Consider the following 24,335-nt stretch of genomic DNA (forward strand, 5'->3'; position numbering starts at 1 on the left):
GCAGCCAGCAGCACCGGGCACATGTGGGCGAAGCAGTCTGGCGTTCTGTGTCCTGTGGATGTTGCCGTACTGCAGGAAGAAGGCACCACCACTCCAAAGACTATGGCCAGGAGACTCCCGGAAACACCAGCTGCTGCAGCGGGACCAGCAGCCAGTCCAAGCCTTCTGCCCCCATCCCAGAGCCTGCGCCCCTTGTCCACTGGCACGCCGTGCATCTCCATCTGAGCACCTGGCACCCCTCATCCACTGGCACGCACTCACCTCCCACCTCTGTGGGTCCGCCCCACCAGAATATAGTTTTCCATACTGGTTTTGGACTGTATATATTATTTTGCAATTTTCTTTCTCACTCTTTTTTGTTTGTTACATGTGAGTTCGCTGGAGAGAGACAGAGAAAGGGAAAGTGAGAAACCACCAAGGGGAGGAATGGCCATACTATAATTCCTTCTCCTTCATTCTCCTCTCAGGACTTTGGACACCTATGCACATATGTCTATATATTTTTTTTCTTTTTAAATATTTTATTTAACTTTATTTATTTATTTTAATTTGACCATAGAGGGACAAAGTGAGAGAAAGACAGAGGGAAAGTGAGAAAGCAAGCCGCCAGGTCCAGTACTCGAACCATAGTCAGCCATGTAGGATTTTAGCGCCCTTACCCACCACGCCACCTGTAGGCCCCACCCAGCATGTTTTTCAAGCCGCTGGGACCAGATGGAACTGGGAAGTTGGCCATGTGGGACCCAGCTGCCTTAATTTCTGTGTCACCACCTGGCCCCCAAATTTTCATTCACTAACCAGTGTCTCTTAGAGCCCATTCCATGTTGGTCTGTTCTTAGGAAGGAAGGCGCAGTGTGCATGTCCTGCAGTGTGTATGAACCACGTCCATTAGGCGTTCTGGTGCTGAATGACATTTGGGTTGTTTCCAGTGTTTCTCTATGATGAGCAATGCTGCAACGGACAGCTTTTACTCGTGTCCATGTGCAGGTGCTTGTGTAAGGAAGATGTCTAGAGGAGGATCGCTGTACTGAAATTCAAGTAAACATTGACGATTAGCCTCCAAAGATCTTTACCCGTTTGCCATAATGTGTAGGTGCCCATTTCCACACATCCACACCAACACTGGGTATCCATTTATTCAACAAATACATACTGAGCCACGACTACGTGCCAGGTATGACTCTAGACACCAGGGCATGTCCCTGCCTTACAGTCTAGTGTTAATTATTGCCTTTAAAGATTTTCCCTTATTCAGTAAATTATGTAGAATGTGGTAAATGCTGTGAAAAAAAAAAAGAGTATGGTAAAGAAAATTAGAAATGCTGTGGGGTTGAAATTTTAAACGGGGTAGCAAAGAAAGGCCTCACTGAGGCGAGGTGTGAGCAGACTGGAAGGAGATGAGAGTGCAATCTCTTGGAGAAGAATGTTCTAGGCGGAGAAACAGTCTAACATGAGGGCTATGGGGCAGGGTTGGGCTGGGTATGCTCAGAGGTAGAGAGAGCAAGGGAGCCAGTGGAGCTGGGACAAATGGGGTGAGAGGCTAAGAAGAAACCAGAGTGGGGGGATAGCTGGGGCAGGAGTTTGTAGGGGATTGATGAATTTTGTTTGTACTCAGTGGGGAGTGACTGACCTGCCTTAGGTGTTACCAGCCTCACTCTGGCTGCTATGCGGAGACTGAACCACGGGGGCAGGCCCAGATAGGATGCTAAGGCAGTAACCTGACTGAGAGGACTGTGGCTTGAGCCAGGGCAGGAACGAATGAATGATGAATGGATAGTAGTGGTTAGATTCTGGATACTTTACAGGCAGAGCCAACAGCGCTTACTGGAGTATTAGAGAAGTAGCATGTGAGTGAAAGAGAAGAGTCAAGAGATGTTAGTTTCATTAAAGTTGGCAAATGGAGGGATACAAATTTATATCTCAGTGCTTTTACTTGCATTTCTCTTCTGGTCAGGTTAGCATCTTTTTGTTTACTGGCTATTTGTATTCTTTTCTTTGGAGAAGTTTCAGCTTTTTTTAAAAAATTTAATTTTATTTGTTATTATTATTTTTTAATTTGAACAGAAGACAGAGAGAGAGAGAAAGAGAGAGAGAGAGAGAGAGAGAGAGAGAGAAGGAAAGTGAGACAGCAAGCTGCCAGTTCCAGGACTTGAACCACAGTTAGCCATGTGGGAGTCCAGTGCTTCAACCACTGCGCCACCTGCAGGCCCCGGCAGTTCAGTTTTGCTTTGTTTTCCTTTACTTTGATTAACATTTGCTTCCTCGCCTCTCCCTTTTCTTTTCTTGCCAGAGGACACATGTGCTTGTCAGAGACAGAGGTGGAGAGGGAGAAGGTACCTCCCACAGGCTGTAGTCACAATACAAGCTTTTCTCTGTTTCTCCATACTGTAGAGATTTTGAGCATGCACCCACATGCTCAGTGTTTTCTTTCTTTTTTTTTTTTTTTGAGAGGATTTTGCTATAGGGCGTGTGCACTCACCAGAAAGACAGAGAGAGACAGAAAGTGAGAAATCACCCCCCAGAGGGGATGGCCACACCGCAATCCCTTCTCCTCCATTCTCCTCTTGGGATCTTGGGCACGCACACACACGCGCCCGGCGTGAGGTTAAGCCACCGGGTCCGGGATTTGAACTGCGGTTGACTACGTGGGAGTCCAGCGACATGGCCACTATGCCAACTGCTGGTCCCATGCTTAGTGTTTTTCAAGGTGTGGGGCTGCGATTCAGCTGTGTGATCAGCCATGTGTGATCCAGCTCCCTAAACCACCAGACCATGGGGATAGCCAAACATTTGATTTTCTTACCAGAAATCTCACCTATGGGCTAGCTTAACCTGCTGTTTATCCAGCCTGAGATTAACTTCTCATTTTAGAAATAAGAGCATTGTAGAACTGATAGGTAACACAAGGATTACTTGGTCTCACCTTTTTTTTTTAAAGATATTTTTGCTATAGGGTGCGTGTACTTGGTGGAGAGACAGAGACAGAGAGACAGAAAGCGAGAAATCACCCCCTAGAGGGGATGGCCACGCCGCAATCCCCTCTCTTCCATTCTCCTCTAGGGATTTTGGGCATGGACACATGCCTTCCTGGCATGAGTTTCAAGCCACCAGGGTCTAGGACTCGAACCATGTTCGGACATGTGGGAGTCTAACCCTTTAACCACCACACCAAGTACTGGTCCTAGTCAAAGCTTAGAGAAAACTGGGGCTGGAAAGGGTTATCTGAGGCTCAGCTAAGTGACTGATTTGAGGTCACACAGCTAGGTGCTGGAATTGTCACTAAAATTTAGCTTTCCTAATAACCACTTTATTCCACTTTCCATCTCCTGAAGTGTTTTATCTTAGTAAAAAAAAAAAAAAAAAAAAAACTCTTACCAGTAAAAACAAATTAAGAGCCAAAAAACTCCTGTCCATGAAAACTCAGTTTTGGGTAGACAGATGATCAAAAGGAAAATCAGTCTAATTTATTACCCAGAGGGGCCAGCAGACTTTTTGTTTGAGATTTTTTTTGCTATAGGGAATTGCACTTGCTAGTAAGGGGGGGGAGAGAGAGAGAGAGAGAGAGCAAGAAATCACCCCCCGAGGAGGGGTGGCCATACCACAGTCCCTCTCCTCCATTTTCCTCTTGGACATGCACATACATGTGCCTGGGCGTGAGTTTTAAGCCATTGGGTCTGGGACTCAAACCATAGTTGACTACGTGGGAGTCCAGTAATGTAACCATTACGCCATATCCTGGTCCCACTGGGTTCCTGTTCTAGACCCTCCCTGAGCATGCAGGGAGTGCCAGTGTGCCCAGATCTGGACCAGCAGAGCCCAGGGGTAGATCATGGCAGAGATTCTGTTGGATGTGCTGTTTCTCTGTCTCTCACATGAAGAAATAAACTAACTCAAAACAAAAGTGTCTTCCAGGCTAAGAAACTAGATCTGTGTTGCTTTTTTTTCTTAAATTTTTTTATTATTTTTTAGTTTTTAATTTTTATTTTTGGAGAGGTTTTTGCTATAGGGCGCGTGCGCTCGCCAGACAGAGACAGACAGAAAGTAAGAAATCACCCCCCAGGAGGGATGGCCACACCGCAATCCCTTCTCCTCCAATCTCCTCTCGGGATCTTGGACATGCACGCACACGTGCCTGGCATGAGTTTTAAGCCACCAGGTCTGGGACATGAACCGTGGTCAACTACGTGGGAGTCCAGCGACATAGCCATTATGCTAACTGCTGGTCCCTGTGTTGCTTTTTTCACTGCAGCCTTTGAAACAGGAGAAAACAGGAGAGGTATCTTTCCTTACCAGCTCCTCCAGCCTGCCATGCATCAGTCACTCCCAGGGCTTTTTCCCCCATGGCCAGTCTAATTTGCCTTAGTTGAATCCACCTACAGTATTTTTTAAAAAGAACTCTTTTATTTAACTTTATTTATTTATTTATTTATTTATTTTAATTTGACCAGAGAGGGAGGGAGGGGGAGAGGGAGAGAGAGAGAAGTTAGCTGCCACGTCTGGGACTTGAAACACAGTTGGCCATGTGGGAGTCCAGTGCTCTTAATCACCACGGCACCTGCTGGTCCCCACTTACAGTATTCATCTTTTTTTTCTACTGAAATAAACTCAGTCCCCCCCCCCCCTTAGGGCACGTGGGCTCACTAGAAAGAAAGACAGACAGACAGACAGTGAGGGGGAAAGTGAGAAATCACGCCCGCAGGGGGGATGGCTACGCCGCAATCTCTTCTCTTCCATTCTCCTCCCAGGATCTTGGGCACGCACGCACACGTGCCTAGTGTGATTATCTTTCAAGCCACCGCTCTAGGATTCCAATCATGTGGGAGTCTGGTGCTGTAACTGCTATACTATCTGCTGGTCCATAAACCAAGCTTTTAAATTAAGGGAAGGGCCAGCAGGTGGTGTGATGGTTAAAGGCACTGGACTCCCACATGGCCGACAGCAGTTCGAGTCCCAGACCTGGTGGCTTGCTTTCTTGCTTTCTCTTTCTCTCTTGTTCACTCCATCCCTCTCTGGTCAAATTTAAATAAATAAATAAACAAATAAATAAAGTTAAATAAACTAATTCTTTAAGAAAATAAATGAAGGGAAAAGGGTAATACCAGTTTATCTTAGTGAAAAAGGAACTGAGTAAATTTGAACACTGGAAAGTCAAGTCTGGCTGAGTCTGTGCCTACACCTGTCTCACTGAGGACCTGCGGCCCTTGAAGGAATAACCAGGCATGGGATGTGGAAAAGGGCAACACACAAGGCGTTCTACTGAAATAATAAGCAGAGTAATGAGTAGGTTCATCTTAGCCAGACACATTTTATTTAGTTTTTATTATTATTATTTTTTGCTACAGGGTGCAAGTGTTTGCCAGAGAGGCAGAGAGAGATGGTGAGAGGGAAAGTGAGAAATCACCTCCCAGAGAGGATGGCCATACCACAATCCCTTCTCCTCCTGGGATTTTGGGCACACATGAACACGCACCAAGTGTGATTTTCAAGTCACCAAGTCCAGGACTCAAACCTCAGTGGGAGTCCAGTGCCTTAATCACTATGCCACCTGCTGGCCCTAGCCCAGACACATTTTAAAGCAAGAGGAAGCTGAGGAACTACAAGGGTTTCAGACTAATCAGGAACACATCTAAAAAAGTGAGTGCATCTTACAAAACTGAAACAGATGGATTAAGTGCAAGGCTGGCCTGGTCAGCACAGCAAGGCCCTGTGTAAGAGTGTAGTGGCGCATGCCTAAAGTCCCAGCTTGGAGGCTGAGATAGGAGGACCTTGACATGAAGAGATAGCGGTTTTGTGGAGAAGTTATTTATTTATTTAATTTTGCCATAGGGCATGTGTGTTCACTGGAGAGAGACAGAGTGAAAGTGAGGAACCAATCACTCGCCAGTGGTGATGGCCATGCAATCCCTTTCTCCACCCTTCTCTTGGGATTCTGGGCATGCACACATAGGTGCCTGGAGTGTTTTTCAAGTTGCCAGGTCTGGGACTTAAACTGAGGAGTCACCGCACTTTAACCAGCATGCCACAACCTGGCCCTCTACTGGCCTCTTATACCAAAAATATCTTGCTTCATGGGATATGAGTCTATAGTTTGGATATATATATATATATATATTTGTACAACATGGCTCTTACGAAACACAAACCAACACCTTCACTGACATGAAAATGAAGAAAGAGTACTCTGCTCTAACCCTAAGGAGAAATTATTTCTGTTGAATCTACAAAATGACAGCAGGTTGGTTTTTGATGGGTCACATTTAAAGAACATTATGAAAAATTTAAGAGTTTTGTGTTTTTAGGTTTTTGGCAAAGGGTGTGTGCACTTGCGAGGGAGACAGAGTAAGTGGAAAATCACTCCCTCAGGGCACATGGCCACGTCACAATCCCTTCTTCCCCGTCTTTCCCTTTCAGGATTTTGGGCAAGCCTGTATTCACACCTGGCATGTCTGTCAAGCTGCCAGATCTGGGAATCAAATTGAGCAGTCAGGAATGTGGGATCCAGCTGCTCTAACCACCAGCCATGGGCTGACCCTGTGATCATTTTAATTTATAAAAACTTCCTATTATATACTAATTTTAGAACTAGCTTACATATAAGGGACAAATCTATATTAATTTTTTTGGAGAGATTTTTGCTATAGGGTGCATGTGCTCTCTGGAGAGATGAAGAGACAGAAAGTGAGAAATCACCTTTCAGGGGGGATAGCCATGCCACAGTCCCTTGTCCTCCATTCTCCTCTTGGGATTCTGGGCATGCATATACATGCACCTGGTGTGTTTCTGCTGGATCCAGAACTTAAACCACGGTTGACCATGTGGGAATCCAGTGTCTGAACCACTGGCCCCTGCTGACCCCTCTATATTTTTATTCCTTAAAAAAATCTGCTATCAGGGCCAGCAGGTGGTGTGGTGGTTGGGGTGCTGGATCCCTACATGGCCAACTGCAGTTTGAGTCCTGGACCTGAGGGCTTGCTTTCTCACTTTCTTTCTCTCTCTTCTGGTGAGTGTACATGTCCTATAGGAAATTAAAATAATAATAAATAAAAATTAAATAATTCTTTAAAAAAATAAAGAAAAATGAAATCTATTGCTACACGAACTGAATATTCAATGCCAGTAATTAAAAAATAAAAGGCAGGAGGGAAGAGAGCTACAAATTCAGCAAGACATGTTATAAGCAGCAGGTATCAAAGGGGCTTCCAGACAGTCTTTCAAACAAACAAGGATGTCTCTCTGAGTCTACAGAGCAATAAAACAGTACTGGCATATCACATTTCTAGAAGGGAGCACTAAATTCTTTCTCTTTTCAAAAAAAATTTTTTTTAAGAATTATTTTATTTAACTTTATTTATTTATTTGGAGAAGTTTCTGCTATAGAGCGCGTGTACTCGCCAGAAAGACAGAGAGAGACAGAGACAGAGACAGAAAGTGAGAAATCACCCCTGGGGGAATGGCCACACTACAATCCGTTCTCCTCTCATCCGGGAGCACATGCACCCGGCATAAGTTTAAGCCACTGGGTCTGGGACTCAAACTGTGGTGGACTAAATAGGAATCCAGCAACATAGCCATTACGCCAACTGCTGGTACTTTTATTTATTTATTTTTGACCAGAGAGGGACGGGGGGGGGGGAAAGGGGGAAATCATGCAGCTGGGTCTGGGACTTGAACTGCAGCTGGCCATGTGGGAGTCCAGTGCCCTTAACCAGCATGCCATCTGCTGTCCCCCTAAATTCTCTTTCAAATATCAATATTCCCCTAGAAGATAGTAATTAATATTACCTTCACTTTTTTTTTTGGAGAGGTTTTCGCTACAGGGTGCGTGCGCTCGCCAGACAGAGAGAGACATAGAGACAGAAAGCGAGAAATCACCCCCCAGGGGGGATGGTCACGCCGCAATCCCTTCTCCTCCATTCTCCTCTCGGGATCTTGGGCATGCACGCACACACGCCCGGCGTGAGTCTTAAGCCACTGGGTCCGGGACACGAACCGCGGTTGACTATGTGGGAGTCCAGCGACATAGCTATTACGCTAACTGCTGGTTCCCAATATTACCTTCACTTTACAAACAAGGAAGAAGTGTAGAGAAATGTAAGGTAACTTGGCTCAGGGTATGGTGACTTGAGCTGGTTGGGGTACAAAGATTAAAATCTGGTGCGTGAGGTGCTGGCCCCATAGTGCTGAAGTGCTATACAGAAGAAGCTGGATCCCACCAAGTTGACGAAGGTTTGAGTCCCAGCCCTGGCAACTTTCAGGGTGGGCACATATGTTCATGCCCAGGATCCTGACAGGATGAAGAACTGGAGGAAAAAGGGTTGCACTGTGACCAAGTACCACTGCTGGGGGGGGGGTTGCTTTCTCTTTCTCTCTCATATGTACCTTTTCTTTTTTTAAAGAATTATTTATTTGTTCATTCACTTATTTTAATTTGACGAGAGAGAGAGAGAGAGAGAGCGAGCGAGCAAGTAAGCCACCCAGGTCCGGGACTCGGAACTGCAGTCAGCCATGTGGGAGTGTCCAGTGTCCAGCGCCCTAACCACCACACCTCCTGCTGGTCCCCCATATGTACCTTTTTGCATAAAAATAAAAGAATTGGTGCTTAACTCACATTTTTAAGCTGTCTACCATCAGATAAGACAGTAGTGACAGAACTAACAAGGAATATTCTCTCTTGTGAGGCACAAAGAGTACTTAGGACAAAGAAAGGATGAAATAAGGCAGAAGCAGTCAGAGGGCTTCAATAGTGTGAATAATACAGCAAATAAAAACAGGAAAACTAATACCAGATATGCTAACCCCTAAAGACAGACACAGATCTTTAATTTAAACTTGAGTAAGTTTATTCATGGAGAAATCAGTAACAGAATATTCTTGGGATTTTCTTTTTGTCTAATAATTAAAATTACATTAAAAAGCTGACAGGGAGAGTTTGGAGACCTAAAAGAAAAGTGGATAAACTACTGTTTCCTTTTCTTTGGGTTTACATATATTTATCTTTTAGACAAGAGAGAGAGCTGATTAATTTCTTCTCCGGTGGACAAGATTTCTAATTCCACTGTCTTAAGGTATACAGGATCCTCTATGAGAACCAGAGAAGATGGAAGACAAGATCAAAGAATTTGATAATGTCTACGGGAAGGAAGATGATGAGACTAATGACCATTCATGGAACTACAATTTTACCACAAATCACCAGACGCAGTGGGGTGGAGGGTACGGTATTTCCCAGTAATAAAATATGTGGTATTTAAAGACTCTGCAGATGCGGAGACTCACTTCTTCCTTCTTCAGAGGCTGTGAGTGACAGAGGCTGAGGAGGCTGTTGTGGAAAACTGCACCTCCTTGGACTCCTCAGCACAGCACCTACAAAGGACCAGACCATGACTAACGCTTCTCTGAGCAGAGTAGTTAATCGGTTTTCTCTTCAAGACGGGTTCCAAGGCAACAACGTGATCAATGATGCATTCTTCCCTGTCTGTTTTTGGGCTTGTATTGGTGCTAAAGTTCATGGCAATACAAATGGCACAGTCATTATCTCAAGACCTGCTTCGGCCAAAAAAACAACAAAAAAGTGACTCTAGCCTCAGCTGTCAGGGCTTAACTTAGCCCGTTTTACTTGGCTATTTTGGTCATCTAGATTGCAGAAACCTTCTTGGATGATGTCTCTTTTTTTCTCCTCTGTTGGTTCCAAAGGGAAGTCCTGGTCTGTGGCCAGTACCTGTCGGATGGTCATGTTAACACGAGCAGTTTTCAAGTAGCTGGCACACACCTGCCAGTCCTCCACAGAGCAAGGCTCTATGACTGAATCTCCAGGGAGGACAGAAGGGAGTGGTGTCTCAAGGCAGTGAGGCAGGCTTTCCCCCATGGGATTTGGAAGGACCCGAGGGACTGCATGGTTCAACAGGCGGCTGAAACCCGACATTACCATAATGTCACCACTGTGCATAAACATGGCCGTGGGGACCTCATCTCTTTTGAGGCCACCCAGGAGAAAGATGGCAGACTGTCCGAAGCTATAAAAAATAAAAACAACACACAACGGTGAGTTCCTGATATTAATTCTAGTTAGGAAAGTTCTTCATTCTTTTCTTTTCTTTTTCTTTTTCTTTTAAGAGATTTTTGCTATAGGGTACATGCCCTCAGTGAAGAGACAGAGACAAAAAGCAAGAAATCACCCCTCCAGGGGCATGACCATTCTACAATCCCTTCTCCTCATTCTCCTCTTGGGATTTTGGGCACACATGCACATGTGAGTTTCTAGCTGCCAGGTCTGGAACTTGAACCACAGTTGGCCACGTGGGAGAGTCCAGCACCTTAACAACTACGCCACTTGCTGGCCCTGTTGCATTATTTTCTAATATCACCTCAAATCTTTTTAAACTATGCTAAAATCCTTGTCTTCTGGCTTGTGTCTATGAGTGACCAAACCATTATCTGCTATCTATACTTATGACAGTTCACTTTCACAAGGCCTGCTGCAAAATAGAATGTGATGCAGTAAATAAACATATGAAGAATTTAGTGTTAACAATATTCATAAAGTTTTACTGATACAACTTTAAGATTCAAGTCTTTCAATAAAATTATTTGCGTCCTTTAAAATGTTTATCATTCCTTTACTTTAAAGACTGGCATGTAATAAAAACCACTTTTAAAAATTATTTATTTAATTTTATTTATCATTATTATCATTTTTAAATTTGACCAGAAAGACAAGAGAGAAAGAAAGGGAAAGCAAGAAAGCAAGCTACCAGGTCTAAAACTTAAACCATGGTTGACCATGTGGGAGTCCATGCTTTAACCAGGCAATATGCCAGCCTCAATAAAAGCCGCTTTGTTTTTTTTTGGAGAGGTTTTTGCTATAGGGTGCGTGCGCTTGCTAGAAAGAAGAGAGACAGAGACAGAAAGCGAGAAATCACCCCCAGGGGGGATAGCTATGCCACAATCCCTTCTCCTCTATTCTCCTCTCGGGATCTTGGGCATGCACGCACACACGCTTGGTGTGAGTTTAAGCTACCAGGTCTGGGACTTGAACAGCTGTCGGCTACAAGGGAGTTCAGCGACATAGCTATTATGCTAACTGCTGGTCCCAATAAAAGCCGCTTTTAAGGGCCAGCAGATGACAAAATGGTTATGTTGTTGGTCTCCCATGTAGTTGACCACTGCAGTTCAAATCTTGGACCTGGTGGCTTAAACTCACGCTGGGCGCGTGTGTGTGTGTGCATGTCCAAGATCCGAAGAGGAGAATGGAGGAGAAGAGACTGAGGTGTAGCCATCCCCCCCCGGGGGGTGATTTCTCACTTTTTGTCTCTGTCTCTCCGGCAAGTGCATGCACCCTGCAGCAAAAATCTCTCATAAAAAAAGTCACTTTAAAAATTAGTTTGCTATAGGGTATGTGCACTCACTGGAGAGAGAGAGAGAGAGAGAGATTGAGAGAGAGAGTGAGTGAGTGGGAGGGAGGGAAATGAGAAAGTACCCCTTAGAGAGGATGGTCATGCCACAATGATGTCTCCTTCATCCTCTTCTCAAGATTTGGGCATACATGCACACAAGCCTGGTGTGTTTTTCAAACTGCCAGTCTGGGACTCGAACTGCACAATCAGACATGTGAGAACCAGCTGCCTTAACCATCATGCCACTGACTAGTCCAAAAGTCACTTTGTTGATACAGATGCTGTATTTTGCACAGATATTTAAAAAAAAATATTTTATTTAACTTCATTCATTTATTTAAATTTGACCAGAGAGAGACAGAGAGAGAGAGAGAGGAAGTGAGAAAGCAAACCGCCAGGCCGGCCCTGTGGGAGTCTAGTGCCCCAATCATCATGCTACCCTAACGGCCCCAGACTCTATGCATCTTAAACAGAGAGTATAATTTGGTCATTGCTCTTAAAGGACTAGGCAATTTTCATTTACTTTCAGTTTTGCTGTAGGGTACATGCACTCACCAGAGACAGAGAGAGATAGAGAGGGAAAGTGAGAAATTACACCTCGCCACCCAGGGGAAGGTCATACCACAATCTCTTCTTCATTCTCCTCTTCAGATTTACATGCATTTGGTGTGATTTTTAAGCTGCTGGGTTCAGGACTCTAACCGTGAAGTGTGCCATGTAGGATCCACTGCCTTAACCTTGGCACCATCTGCTGACCCCCTATGCTATTTTTATTTTAGGATGCACTGTTATGATACCCAGAAATGAAAGAGTATAGAGTCTTTTTTGAATGGTTAATATTTTTATTTACTTATGTTAGCTCAAAAATGCTTTAGGAAAAAAGAATGAAAGAAATCTAAAATCCCTGGAACTAACTTACCTGAATGACAGCAGGGGTTTGGAGTGATCTAGTTCAGATCTGTCCACATGGATTCCCAGTGTGGAGTCTAAGCGGTAGTAATTCAGGATACCTGCTTCAGCTCGGAAGCCTTGAAATCCACAGGCAGCAGCTACTTGCTCTGAGAGGAAAGCCAGGTCAGAAGGGAAAGGTGTGTAATGATCTGCTGAGTATTTCTTTGGTATAAGTAGGGGGAAAAAAAAAAAAAGAACAATAATCTCAGGAAACTGTGGCGTAAGATTAATGACCACTATAAAAGCACCTAACTTACAAAGTATAATAGTATTATTACAGTGTTCTCTCTCCAGTCATTCTTGGGGCACCCAGCAATCTAATAATAAATGATGCAAAACACATAGCACCTATTCTGTGGCAGGCACTGTGCTATGCAGTGATAAATTAAGACAAACCCACACTGCAAGGAATGTGTATGTGAAGAAGCTACTATCCCACTCTCTAGCATACTTCCATCCCAAACAGATAGTTTTCTTAGGGTAAAAAGGCAACTTGAAACGGTCACTGCCAAAAGTTGCCTATAAAAACATGATAATGTAATGTGGTGTCCTGGAGGAGCTCCGAGAACAGAAAAGGGATCTTAGTTAAAACTGAGTTAGTAGGAATGAAGTATGGCCATTACCATTATAATAATGTATTACTACTGGCTAATTGACACACAGGTACTAAGTACTATGAGTTAATAACTGGGAATGGGATCTCTTTGTACTATCTTAACTTTTCTGTAAATCTAAAGCTATCCTAAAATAAAAGTTCATTAGAAAACAAAAGAAAAAGATGACTCCAATATTATAGTCAATTTAGTTTCAGACCTCTTAGCTTGCAACATGGCTTAGTGACAATTTTACTGGTCAATTTGATGGGATGATGTGGTAAAAACATCTGAATTAGCTCCAACTTTTATCATGACCAAAGTAGGACTTTAAAATGGAAGTAATTTTTAGCACTTACTTCTCTCAACTGTTTTAACATCTAAGGATCACAACCATCTTTTTTTTTTTTTTTCACTAAAAAACCCCCCCAAAACCCAAAGACCTTAAGCTCAGTTTCTCTATATTCAATCATTTCACAAGGACGACAAGGCTACATCTGTGATTTTTGATTTTTTTGATAATTTTCCCTTTCTATTTTTCGTGGTAATTGAGATTAACTTTTGAGGTCCTTATGATAACAGTATCAACAATAAAAAATATCATCCAAACCAATAGCTAACTTGTATTGTACTAATGCCTTTAACGGCTTAGAACATGCTAGGCACTGCTGTAATCACTTTAGAGGCATTAATCACTGAATTCACAACTACCTCATGAGTAGGCACTGCCATTATTAGAGCCAGGTTTAAAGGCATACTTTCAACCCAAAGAAAAATCACATGGCCATTTTCCCAAATACAAACGTCTAGTTTCCCACTGAATCTTCAGTCCCAAAAATAAGAAATATATATATATATCTAGAGAGAGAGAGAGAAAGAGAGAGAGAGAGAGAGATTTTTGCTATAGGGTGGATGTGCTCACCAGAGAGACTGAGAGACAGAAAGAGAGAAATTGTCTCCTAGTGGTGATGGCCACATCGCAATCCCTTCTCCTTCATTCCCCTCTTGCAATTCTGGGTATGCACATGCTCGGTGTGAGTTTTAAGCTGCCAGATCCTGGACTTGAACCATGGTCACCTACATACCACAAATATTTAAAAGCAACATCTGTCATTATTTGGAGCAGTTAATGTATTTGTTAATAAGTGGGGTGGACTAAAACTATGGAGTGGAGAAAGTACTGCTGGTGGACAAGAGGACAGTATGTACCAGTATGTTTTGCTCAGTTTACTCTTAGTCCTTCCACTTGGTGACAAACATCTTATTGACACAAGAGGTATTACACGCTAGTGACAAAGGAGATGTTTTCTAAAGCAGAGGGAATAGGAAAGAAGTCACAGCATGAGAAAATATGGAACTTTGTTAACAGTGGGAAATTCGTTCCCATCTTTGCTATGCAGACAAAGATAGCTAAGATCTTCAAAGTACACTGATGGAAGATAACATTAGAAGGATTCAGAGAGGAACCAGCAGATGCTATAATGATTATGTCACTGGACTCCCACATAGTCGACTGCAATTCAAGTCCTGGACCCAGCAGTTTATAAACTCACGCCGGGTGCATGTGTGTGGATGCCCAAGATCCCAAGAAGAGAATGGAAGAGAAGGAACTGCGGTATGATCATCCCTCCTGGGGGGTGATTTCTTGCTTTCTGTCTCTCTGGCATGTGCATACAAAAATCTCTCTTTAAAAAAAAAGTATATATAGATTCCTTTATGTCAGGTGGATATTGTGTAGAAAATAAATGCTAAAAAACTCTACACATGCATGGAAATAAAAATGATAACTGAGAACTGCTCTTGAAAACAGTAAAGAAAAATCTATGTCCTTGAAACCTAACTTTGAGGGACTATCAGTTGGTGTAATGGCTATGTTGCTACTTTCCCATATAGTTGATTGAGTCCCTGACCTGGTGGCTTAAACTCACGCTGGGCACGTGTGCGTGTGTGGCCAAGATTCCAAGAGGAGAATGGAGGAGAAGGGATTGTGGTGTGGCCATCCCTCCCCGGGGGGCTGGGGGGTGATTTCTCGCTTTCTCTCTCTGTCTCTTTCTGTCAAGTACACAATGCCCTATAGCAAAATCCCCCCCCCCAAAAAGAAACCTACTTTGAGAAAACATGGATGACTTCTGATGAAATAATATAACTTGAAGGCTTATGAAGAAGAAATTTTCTCCTGATAAATTATTCATGTCTCTTGAGAAATCTGAAGAGAGGTTTTATTTAAGAGTTATTTTACTTAACTTCTATTTATTTACTTAATTGGGATGGACAGAGCAGGAGGGGGGTAAGAAGGCAAGATGCCAGGTCTAGAGCTCAAACTGTGGTTGGACACCTTCTGGCCCAAAATATGAAGAGAGGTTTTTTAGGAGGGAATACATGAAAGAGACGCTCCCATAAATGGGAAAATTGGTACTTTAAGTTTGGTCAAGAAGTAGTCCAACTATGTGGGCCTTAGAAGTAAATAAATGAAGGGACCAGCAGTTGGTGTAATGACTATGCCGCTGGACTCCCACGTAGTTGACAGCAGTTCGAGTCCCGGACCCGGTGGCTTAAACTCATGCCAGGCGCGTGTATGTGTGTGCCCAAGATCCTGAGAGGAGAATGGAGGAGAAGGGATTGTGGTGTGGCCATGTCTCCTGGGGTGGTGATTTCTCACTTTCTCCCTGCCTCTCGCTGTCTTTCTTGTGAGTGCACGCACCCTATAACAAAAACCTCTCAAAAAAACAAAAAACAAAACAAAAAGTAAATAAATAGAAAACAAAAGAATTAAGAAAATCTGAATACCTTACTGTCCCAGTTATAATGGTAGCCTAGGGTCACCCAGCGTAATTTCTCTAGTAAACTTCGGGGTCTCCGTTTATTCATTTCTTTACACCTGCAAAGATTAGTGATAAAAGGGGGATTTACTCATCTCAAATGGCTGCAATAGCCTCTTGTATAAACCTTGTAGTCTAAATAGAGTATTTCGTGGTAAACAATGTTAGCCAAGACTCAATAAGGGAAACTGAAACAAATAAATAAGTTGACTAGTAATACAATTACAGTAAAAATCACGTTGGCATTTCTAATTTCCAGTCTTTGGTTCTAAACCCTGTCAAATGGGATCAACTTTAGAAGTCTCCAGCATCTTGATATTGACAACGGAAATATCTTTACTTGTTCAGGAGACATGAGACCAAGGGGACCATGGGCAATTGAAAGTATGGTTACGAGAACATTTGCAACTTAGTTTGCTAAAATTGGGGTGTGATAAATCGCAGTTATCATTATCTCTGTATTGATAGTGACTTTACAGAATTGCAGTTTGAGTAAAAAACATTTGGCAAAATATAGTACATAGTCAAAACTAACTGGTTTAACATGACTTCTTTAACCTAGTACAACACAGCTTATATAATTGAGGCTTAGCTAACAATTAAGGCATCACTGTAATTGACATCCTCTTGTTCAAACAGAGAGGTATCCTTTCTGCAATTGTATCTTGACTGTCCTAATCTATGCAATTAACTAGTCTTTTTTCTAAAGAGAAAGTTTGTTTTTTCATCTCTAAATATCTAAAGAGCCAAGGATACTAGACCTAATCATTTTATGCTAGTCAATTTTTCTCTATTCAATTTATATCTTTAATTAATCCAAAGATTTGGGTCCAAAAACCAATGGCTATTTATTTTATTTAAAAAAAGAATTATTGGATTTTATTCATTATCATTATTACTAAGTTTTAAAATTTGACCACAGAGAGAGAAGAAAAGTGAGAAAGCAAGGCACCAGGTCTGGGACTCAAACTGTGGTCAGCCACGTGGGAATCTATCATTTTCACCACCACACCACCTGCCGGCCCCATCAATGGCTATTTAAAAAAGAAAAGATGGGGCCAACAGGTGGTGTGGTGGTTAAGGCTCTGGACTCCCACATGACAAACCATGGCTTGGGTCCCAGACCTGACAGTTTACTTTCTCACTATCTCTCTGGTGAGTGCATGTGTCCTATAGCAAATAAAAATAATAATAAATAAAATTTTAAAATAGAAAAAGATTAGACTCCTTTAAAGGAATTTATATTCTGTAAAGGAATGACACACTAAGAATGAAAAGTTTAAGTAAAAAATAGGAAAATTCAGGCAATAGAAAGTCTAGTACTAAATTAAATAGCACAGATCTTGAAGGTTACCAGAATTAAGAAAAAAGAGCTCAAAGCCAGCTGTCTAACCAGTTAAGGCTACATGGCAGAGCAGGGAGGTGGGCATGACACTGAAGAATAGTCAGCATTTAAATAGGTAGTGATGCAGTCAGCAATACGGGCATGCAGAATAACCAAAGGCAAGGATTTATTAGAGGCCCAAATTTAAGTGGCACTCATCTTGATGTGTGAAAAAGAATTTACAGAGTAGATATGCTATCTGTCCTCACAGAGTTTACACTGCAAGAAGGACGTCATGACACAGACATACATCAAGATCCATAGATAGAAAGGGAACAAGTACTGATTTATTTAGGACAGGTATGTAGGAAAGAGACATAGAAGACCTGACTGCTATTGTATGAAAGATCTGCTTATAAGGATAGCTCTTGGCAGGGATCTGGAACTTGGATTTAGGAGGATTCACACTATTCCCTAAATTGATAGGAGCAGCTCACTGTATTTCAACTGTTTGTGCAAACAATATGGTTTAACATCAAACACTTTCCCTTTGGGTGTTTGAAATTTGGGGATATATTGGACAGACTGCCTATGTGACCAACCTGAATAGTGACCTAGTTCACAGATTTTATTATAACTTGTTGCTGTGGGAATTAGCCCATTCTGTGTGACTTCAAGCTTGTACCTGGTTTTCCCTGGACTTTGCTCCAGGTACCTTTTCTCTTTGTTGATTTTGCTTTACATACTCACTGCACTAAATTTCCTCAGTAAGTACAACTATATGCTGGGTCCTGTATATCCTCCCTGCAAATCTTCAGACTTAGATGTGGTCTTGAGGACCCTCTAACATAAGAGATAGACGAGTAATGTTATGTAAAGCTTGGCCAGTAACTACAACTAGTTGATCTAAACAGTCACAGTATGGATGACAACCATGCATTATTTAATATTTCTGTGTAAAACTAAAACTAACAAAAATGCAAAAAATGCAATGTAGTTGGGACCAGCAGATACTGTAATGGTTACGTCCTAGAGTCCCACAGAGTTGACCATGATTCAAGTCCTGGACCTGGTGGCTTAAACTCAGGCAGGTGCATGTGTATGCATGCCCAAAATCCTGAGCAGAATGGAGAAGAGATTGTGGCATGGCCATACCCCTGTTACCCCAGGTCGGGGGTGATTTCTTGCTTTCTGTCTCTCTGGAGAGTACATGTGCCCTAAAGCAAAAATCTCTAAGAAAAAAAAAAAAAGAAAAAAGCATTGTAGTTATTAACCCAAATGGAGTCCTACTAATGTTTATTTAGCTAAAGGTACAAATAAAAGAACTTCTGCTATTTTAGTAGACTGCGACGGAAAAATAAATATGAGTATGACTTATTTCTGGATTCATGTATTACAGATTCTGTGGCTAATGAAAATATAAATGTAGTCCCAGAGTTACATGATTGCTCTACAGAGATGATGGACTCTACTTAAGATATTGCATTGTATCTAATTCTTTTGTTCAAAGGTCATCTCTAAGATAAGAGAAAATGCTGCTGAAGAAACGATTTAATGGATGTTGTGCCAAGATGCTGAACTCAGTAGTGTAAGACTGGAATCTAGAACTCCAAACAGATGGTTTCCTGAGTTACCTAGCTGGTGAAGAGAAGAGTTCTATGGGAAGTTTTACAGAAGCTGTCCATATCCACTAAGTTTCTGCCCAGTAGTTCTCAAACTTTAATGTGTACCAGAATAATCTACACGGCTTGTTCAAACTCTCACAGATGGGTCCAGACCTATCCATCAGAAAGAGCAAGGTGGGGTTTAAACAAAACAAAATATTTTCTCTCTCTTTCTAGCTCAACAACAGGTCACTTTATTATTGATCAAGAATTTATACTATTGGGGTCAGCAGGTAACACAGGTTAAGAAGGCTGGATTCCACATGGCTGACCCATGACCTATGCCGAGGTGGCTTGAAATTGCTCCAGGTGCATGCATGCCCAAAATCCTGAGAAGAGAATGAAGGAGAAGGGACTGTAGCATGGTCATCTTCCCTGGGAAGTGATTTTTCACTCCCCCCACCATTCTCTATGGAGCACCTGCACCCTATAGCAAAGAAAAATGAAAAGAAATTAAATTAGAAAAGGTGGGCCATCCAGTGGTATAGTGGTTAAGATGGCTGGATCCCACATGGCCCACTTGGTTTGAGTCCCAGTCTCAGCAGTTTGAAAAACATGCCATGTTTATATGCACGTCCAAATCCTAAAAGAAGGGAGAAATGGAGGAGAAGGGATTGTGGTGGAACCATTCCCCCATAGAGGGTGCTTTCTCATTTTCTCTCCCTCTCTTCCTCCATTCTTCTCTTAGGATTTTAGGCACTTGCATACATGTGCCTGGCATGATTTTCAAGGGACTTGAACCATGATTGACCATGTGTGAGTCCAGTGCCTTAAACACTCCTCTAGTTTCTTTTCTAAGAAACTAAAGAACATCTCTTTATTATCTTAGCTTTATCACTATAAGAAAGTCTTTGAGCTTTGCCTTACAGAGATGAAATGGTATAAGAATGTAAAAGAAGTCATAAAAAAGTCTTACTTTAATAAGTATTGAGTCTAGCCCTCATGATAAAAAGAATAGCTTAAAAACATGTTTTGTGTAAGAAAAACTGTGATCTTTCACTGTTTATGCCATTTTGAGGTGAATGATATCAATATTTTGTGCAATGCATGGATGTTGCTAGTGTTGTTAGGACTCCATCCCGTATTTCATATCCATTTCTGAGAATGTGCTTTCAATTTTTGCTTTTATAAATGCTAGAAGTAGCAACAATTTTAAAAAAGATTTATTTTATTATTATTACTACTGTATTTTAATTTGCTATAAGATATGTGCGCTGACCAAAGAGAAGGAGGAGAAGGAAAGTGAGAGAGTAAGGCTCCAGGTCTGGGACTTAACTATGGCTGGCCATGTGGGAATCCAGAGCCTTGACCACCATGACACCTGGTGGCCCTAACAATTGTTAACATTTGCCTTCAAGATATGAGGGGACAGGCCAGCAATGTGTATTTCTTGTGTTAGTACTACTAATGGAAAACCTGTGGTTCCCATGGGTCTTGTGAGTGAAGAAGCTTTCAAAAACTCCGATCTCGGATACAGTGAATACAGTTAAGGCCAAAAAAGAATTCAACATGCTGTCAGATCATTTGCAAGCATAAAATACTGAGCGGTCACTGACAGAGGTGGGTGCTCTCTTTCAAAACACAACTTCCCTTTTCCAAAAGGAGCCAGGCAGGACCTGTGCCAATGGAGCTCTCATATGTATCCTAAAGAACCCAGGAAATATGCTGGCACCTACCCTAACTTGAAATCTTTATTCAATTATCCAAAAGAATGCTTTCAAGCAAGCATGATCCTAACTATTGGTTTCCACTGCAAACAGAAACATGCCATGCGCTGTGCCCCTGCTGACTCTTTAGGAGCTAGCAGGATGATGGATGGGTGGGCTGGCCACTTTCTCCCCGGTCAGCACGCTCCCACAGCAGTTTGCTCCATTTCTGTCAAGGGTAAATGCCTTATGCAAGCGTTGGCATTTCTCTCAGTAATCATGCTCTATATACTGCTCTCAAAGGAATTGTAAATAGGTGGAAATGAACTCCCATCCTTCTTGTCCACTCCCTGTACAGTGATAGTTTGGGTGCCATAACTAAGTTTTGACATTTTCTCTTTTCTTGTCTGCAAGAGACATTTCTGAATCACTCTGAAAGCAGTACTCACTCAAGAGAGAATAAAGTCTTAAAAAAAAAAGAGAGAGAGAATAAAGTCTGAAGGTTTATGATAAAAACTTTTAAAATTCTACTGCAGGTATGTTTTTAAATTATTTTTAAAGGCTTGGGAATTGTATCTTTCAGAATCTCTCCATGACCAGTTTTATCTCCTTCTGTTACTATTCTCTCATGTCCACTGAAGTTGAACTTCAATCTCTTATCCCTAGAATCCCATTTTTATAGTATTCAAGTGTTCTCAGTTTTCTCTATCTTCTTAATCTAAAACTCCTATTCATCGTAACTGGATACCCAATGCCATCTTAATCGCTAACATTCTTTTGTTCTCTTGCAAATACTCAGTCTTACCTAACCTTCTACCCTCTCTTCTAAACCTTCACCATTCACTTTAAATCCTCAATTGTACTTTTATTCTTTTCTAAGTTAGTGAGAAAACAGAGGCTGGATTAAATGATTCATGGGTGATTTCAGCTCTTCTCCCCCTATAAACTTCTCTAAATTAAAAAAAATAATAATTTAAAATAATTCATTTTTCTTAAATAAATTTTGCCAGAGGACACAGATGCTTGCCAGAGATGGAGGTGGGAGGGGGTGGAAAAGCACCCTCCAAGGGGAACGAACATGTCACAGCTTCATCTCTACTTCTTCCTTTCAGAATTTTGGACATGTATACACTCACTGGTGCGTTTTTCAAACTGCCAGTCTGGGATTTGAGCTGCTCAGCTGACAATGTGTGATCCAGCCACCATAGCCACCATGCTACTGACTGGCCCACTTAATTTTTTATCCTTTTAACCCCTCCTGGTTTCATAAGCAGGCCTACTTATTTCCACCAAGGCTAACTACCCATATTATTGGGTTGTTGGAAAAGTCATGATCTATTTTTCTATGTAATATGAGTCATGACTTTTCTGACAACCCAATATGTCCTATTCTCCATTCTCTGAGGTCTTTGTTAATAATCTTTCTTCTTTTATTTTCAAGTCTTCCTCTGCACTGATTTCTTCTTCTTGATGTACACACACGTTTATCATTTCCAAATACTTAGAAAACAACAAAATATATTTCCTTGACTTTACCTTTCCTTTGATCCTGCCTACTACACTCTACTTCCTTTGGCTCTTTATAATTAAACTTTTTGCAAACCCAGTATTTGCCATTCTCATTCTCTACATGACCTGATTTTTGCTTACACTGCTACTCTACCAAAACTAGTTTCAATGATGTCATTTATTGTCAAATCCTAAACCTATTTGATACAGCTCTTCTCTTCTTGAAACATTTTCTTATCTTGATCTATGAGCAATTTCTTCTGCTTTTCTTTTTTCTTTTTCCTCAGATACCTCTGGCTGCATGGTGTCCTTTCTTACTCTATTTTTTCTTTTTCTTCACACAGTGCTCATGCTTCCTAGGGCAAATGGCCTCTTTATTCCTTCAGGCTAGGAGGAGGGAAGGAAAGTCCTATCTGTTCCCAGGGCTTCACTATAGCCTCTATGTGTTAACTCCTACATCTCTTCTCATTTCATTTCCGCCCTCTCCTCTCCTACCTCTTGCCCTAACTTTGCTCCTCTTTTCAATGCTGTACTTCCAAAGGAATTGTGGGCATCACATCTCCACCTGAACACCCCACAGGCATTTAAAAAATGACATGCCCCAAACTAAACTAAGGACAGTCTCTGCTCATTCTTCTGTTCCTTCATTACAAGCCTCAATGCCACTCAAAAAATCTAAGGATACTCTGTAACTTCTTTACTCTCACTTTTCTTAATCTCTTGGTCATCAAGCAATGGCAATGTATTTTCCAGGTCCTTATCATCTTTCTTGTGGATTATTAAACTAAATTCTTAACTGTACTTTTGCAAACACCATATTTTCAGACCATTTTACCACTGTCACAAGAAATATCTTTCTCAAGGGAAAAACCTGTTACTAATCTTGACAAATTTCCACTGTTTATAGGAAAAGGTCCATATTTGCCTATGTGTCATGTACACTCATTTAAAATCGGGCCTTAACTGACCTTCTAGTCTTGTCTCCAAGCACCTCTCACAAGGTAGGCTACTCTCTATCTTCCGTGGTTGTGTCTGCTCTATTGAATTGCTCTCTTCTCCTCTCTATCCTCAGCCTAGCGGATTTTCTAACTTGTTTTTTTATATGCAGTTCAAATTAACTTCTTCAGGGAAGTCTTTTTATCAGCCTCTCCCAAATCATGCCCTGACAGTATCTTTGTAACTTCTTCAACTCAAATATGCAGGCCTCAGTGTTGTACATTCCTTATTTTAAAAATTAATTAATTAATTTTAAGAATTGTTTTATTTAACTTTATTTATTTACTCATTTATTTTAATTTGATTAGAAAGGGACAGAGAGAGAGAAAGTGAGAAAGCAAGCTGCCAGGTCTGGGACTTGAACCGGCCATGTGGGAGTCTAGCATCTTTAACCACCACACTACCTTCTGGCCCTAAATCAATTTATTTTTAAGAGAGATTTTTGCTATCAGGTGCATGAGCTTGCAGGAGAGACAGAGTGAGATAGAAAGCAAGAAATCATGTTGCAATCCCTTCTCCTCCATTCTCCTCTTGGGATATTGGGCACACATATGTGCCTGGCCTAAGTTTTTTTTTTTTTTGGAGAGGTTTTCGCTATAGGGTGCATGTGCTCGCCAGACAGACAGAGAGAGACATAGAGACAGAAAGCGAGAAATCATCCCCCAGGGGGGATGGCCATGTCACAATCCCTTCTCCTCCATTCTCCTCTCGGGATCTTGGGCACGCACGCACACGCGCCTGGCGTGAGTTTTAAGCCACCGGGTCTGGGACGCGAACTGTGGTTGACTACGTGGGAGTCCAGCGACATAGCCATTACGCTAACTGCTGGTTCCCTGCCTGGCCTAAGTTTTGAGCCACCAGGTCCAGGACTTGAACCACAGTCAACTATGTGAAAGATCAGGGACGTAACCATTATGCCATCTGCTGGTACCTTTTACTTTTTTTTAAAAAAGGAACTATTTGGGGTGAGCAGGTGCTGTGGCGATTAAGGTGCTGGACTCTCACAAGGGCAACTATGGTTTGAGTCCTAGAGCTAGCAGCTTACTTTCTGACTTCCTCTCTCTCTGATGAGTGCACTTGCCCTGTAGCAAATTAAAAAACAAAAATAATAAATAAAATTAAATAATTTAATTAAAGAATTAAAAGAAATAATTATTTAATTTTATTTATTATTATTTTAACATGTGCTATTAACTTACCAGAGACACAGAGAAAGCAAGCTACCAAGTCTGGAACTCTAACTGTGGTCAACCATGTGGGAGTCCAGTGCCCCAACCACCACACCATCTGCTGGCTCCATACATTCCTTATTTCAGTACCTTGTTTCCTCCTTTAACAGTCCCATCCTCAAAGGCAGAAACTGAGATTTAATGTTTTTCATAGCTGCCCTATCATCAAATATATTCTAAAACATAAATGTACATTTAATAATATAATGAA

General features: G+C 41.8%; 1 protein-coding gene across 1 annotated transcript in view; it reads right to left on the reverse strand.

Moving 5' to 3' along the window:
- Positions 1-8,817: 8,817 nt before the first annotated feature.
- The window catches only part of ALKBH1 (alkB homolog 1, histone H2A dioxygenase), a 38,297-nt gene continuing 22,779 nt past the window's right edge, over positions 8,818-24,335 (reverse strand). Inside the window, exons 4-6 of the mRNA XM_006157087.3 lie at positions 15,725-15,815; positions 12,313-12,506; positions 8,818-10,013 (exon numbers count right to left, since the gene is read on the reverse strand). Of these exons, the coding sequence (XP_006157149.1) occupies positions 9,584-10,013; positions 12,313-12,506; positions 15,725-15,815 (715 nt within the window). The 3' untranslated portion in view covers positions 8,818-9,583. The remainder of the gene's footprint in view (positions 10,014-12,312; positions 12,507-15,724; positions 15,816-24,335) is intronic.

This window comes from Tupaia chinensis, unplaced genomic scaffold (assembly GCF_000334495.1).
Source record: "Tupaia chinensis unplaced genomic scaffold, TupChi_1.0 Scaffold000528_1, whole genome shotgun sequence".
Classification (NCBI taxonomy): domain Eukaryota; kingdom Metazoa; phylum Chordata; class Mammalia; order Scandentia; family Tupaiidae; genus Tupaia; species Tupaia belangeri.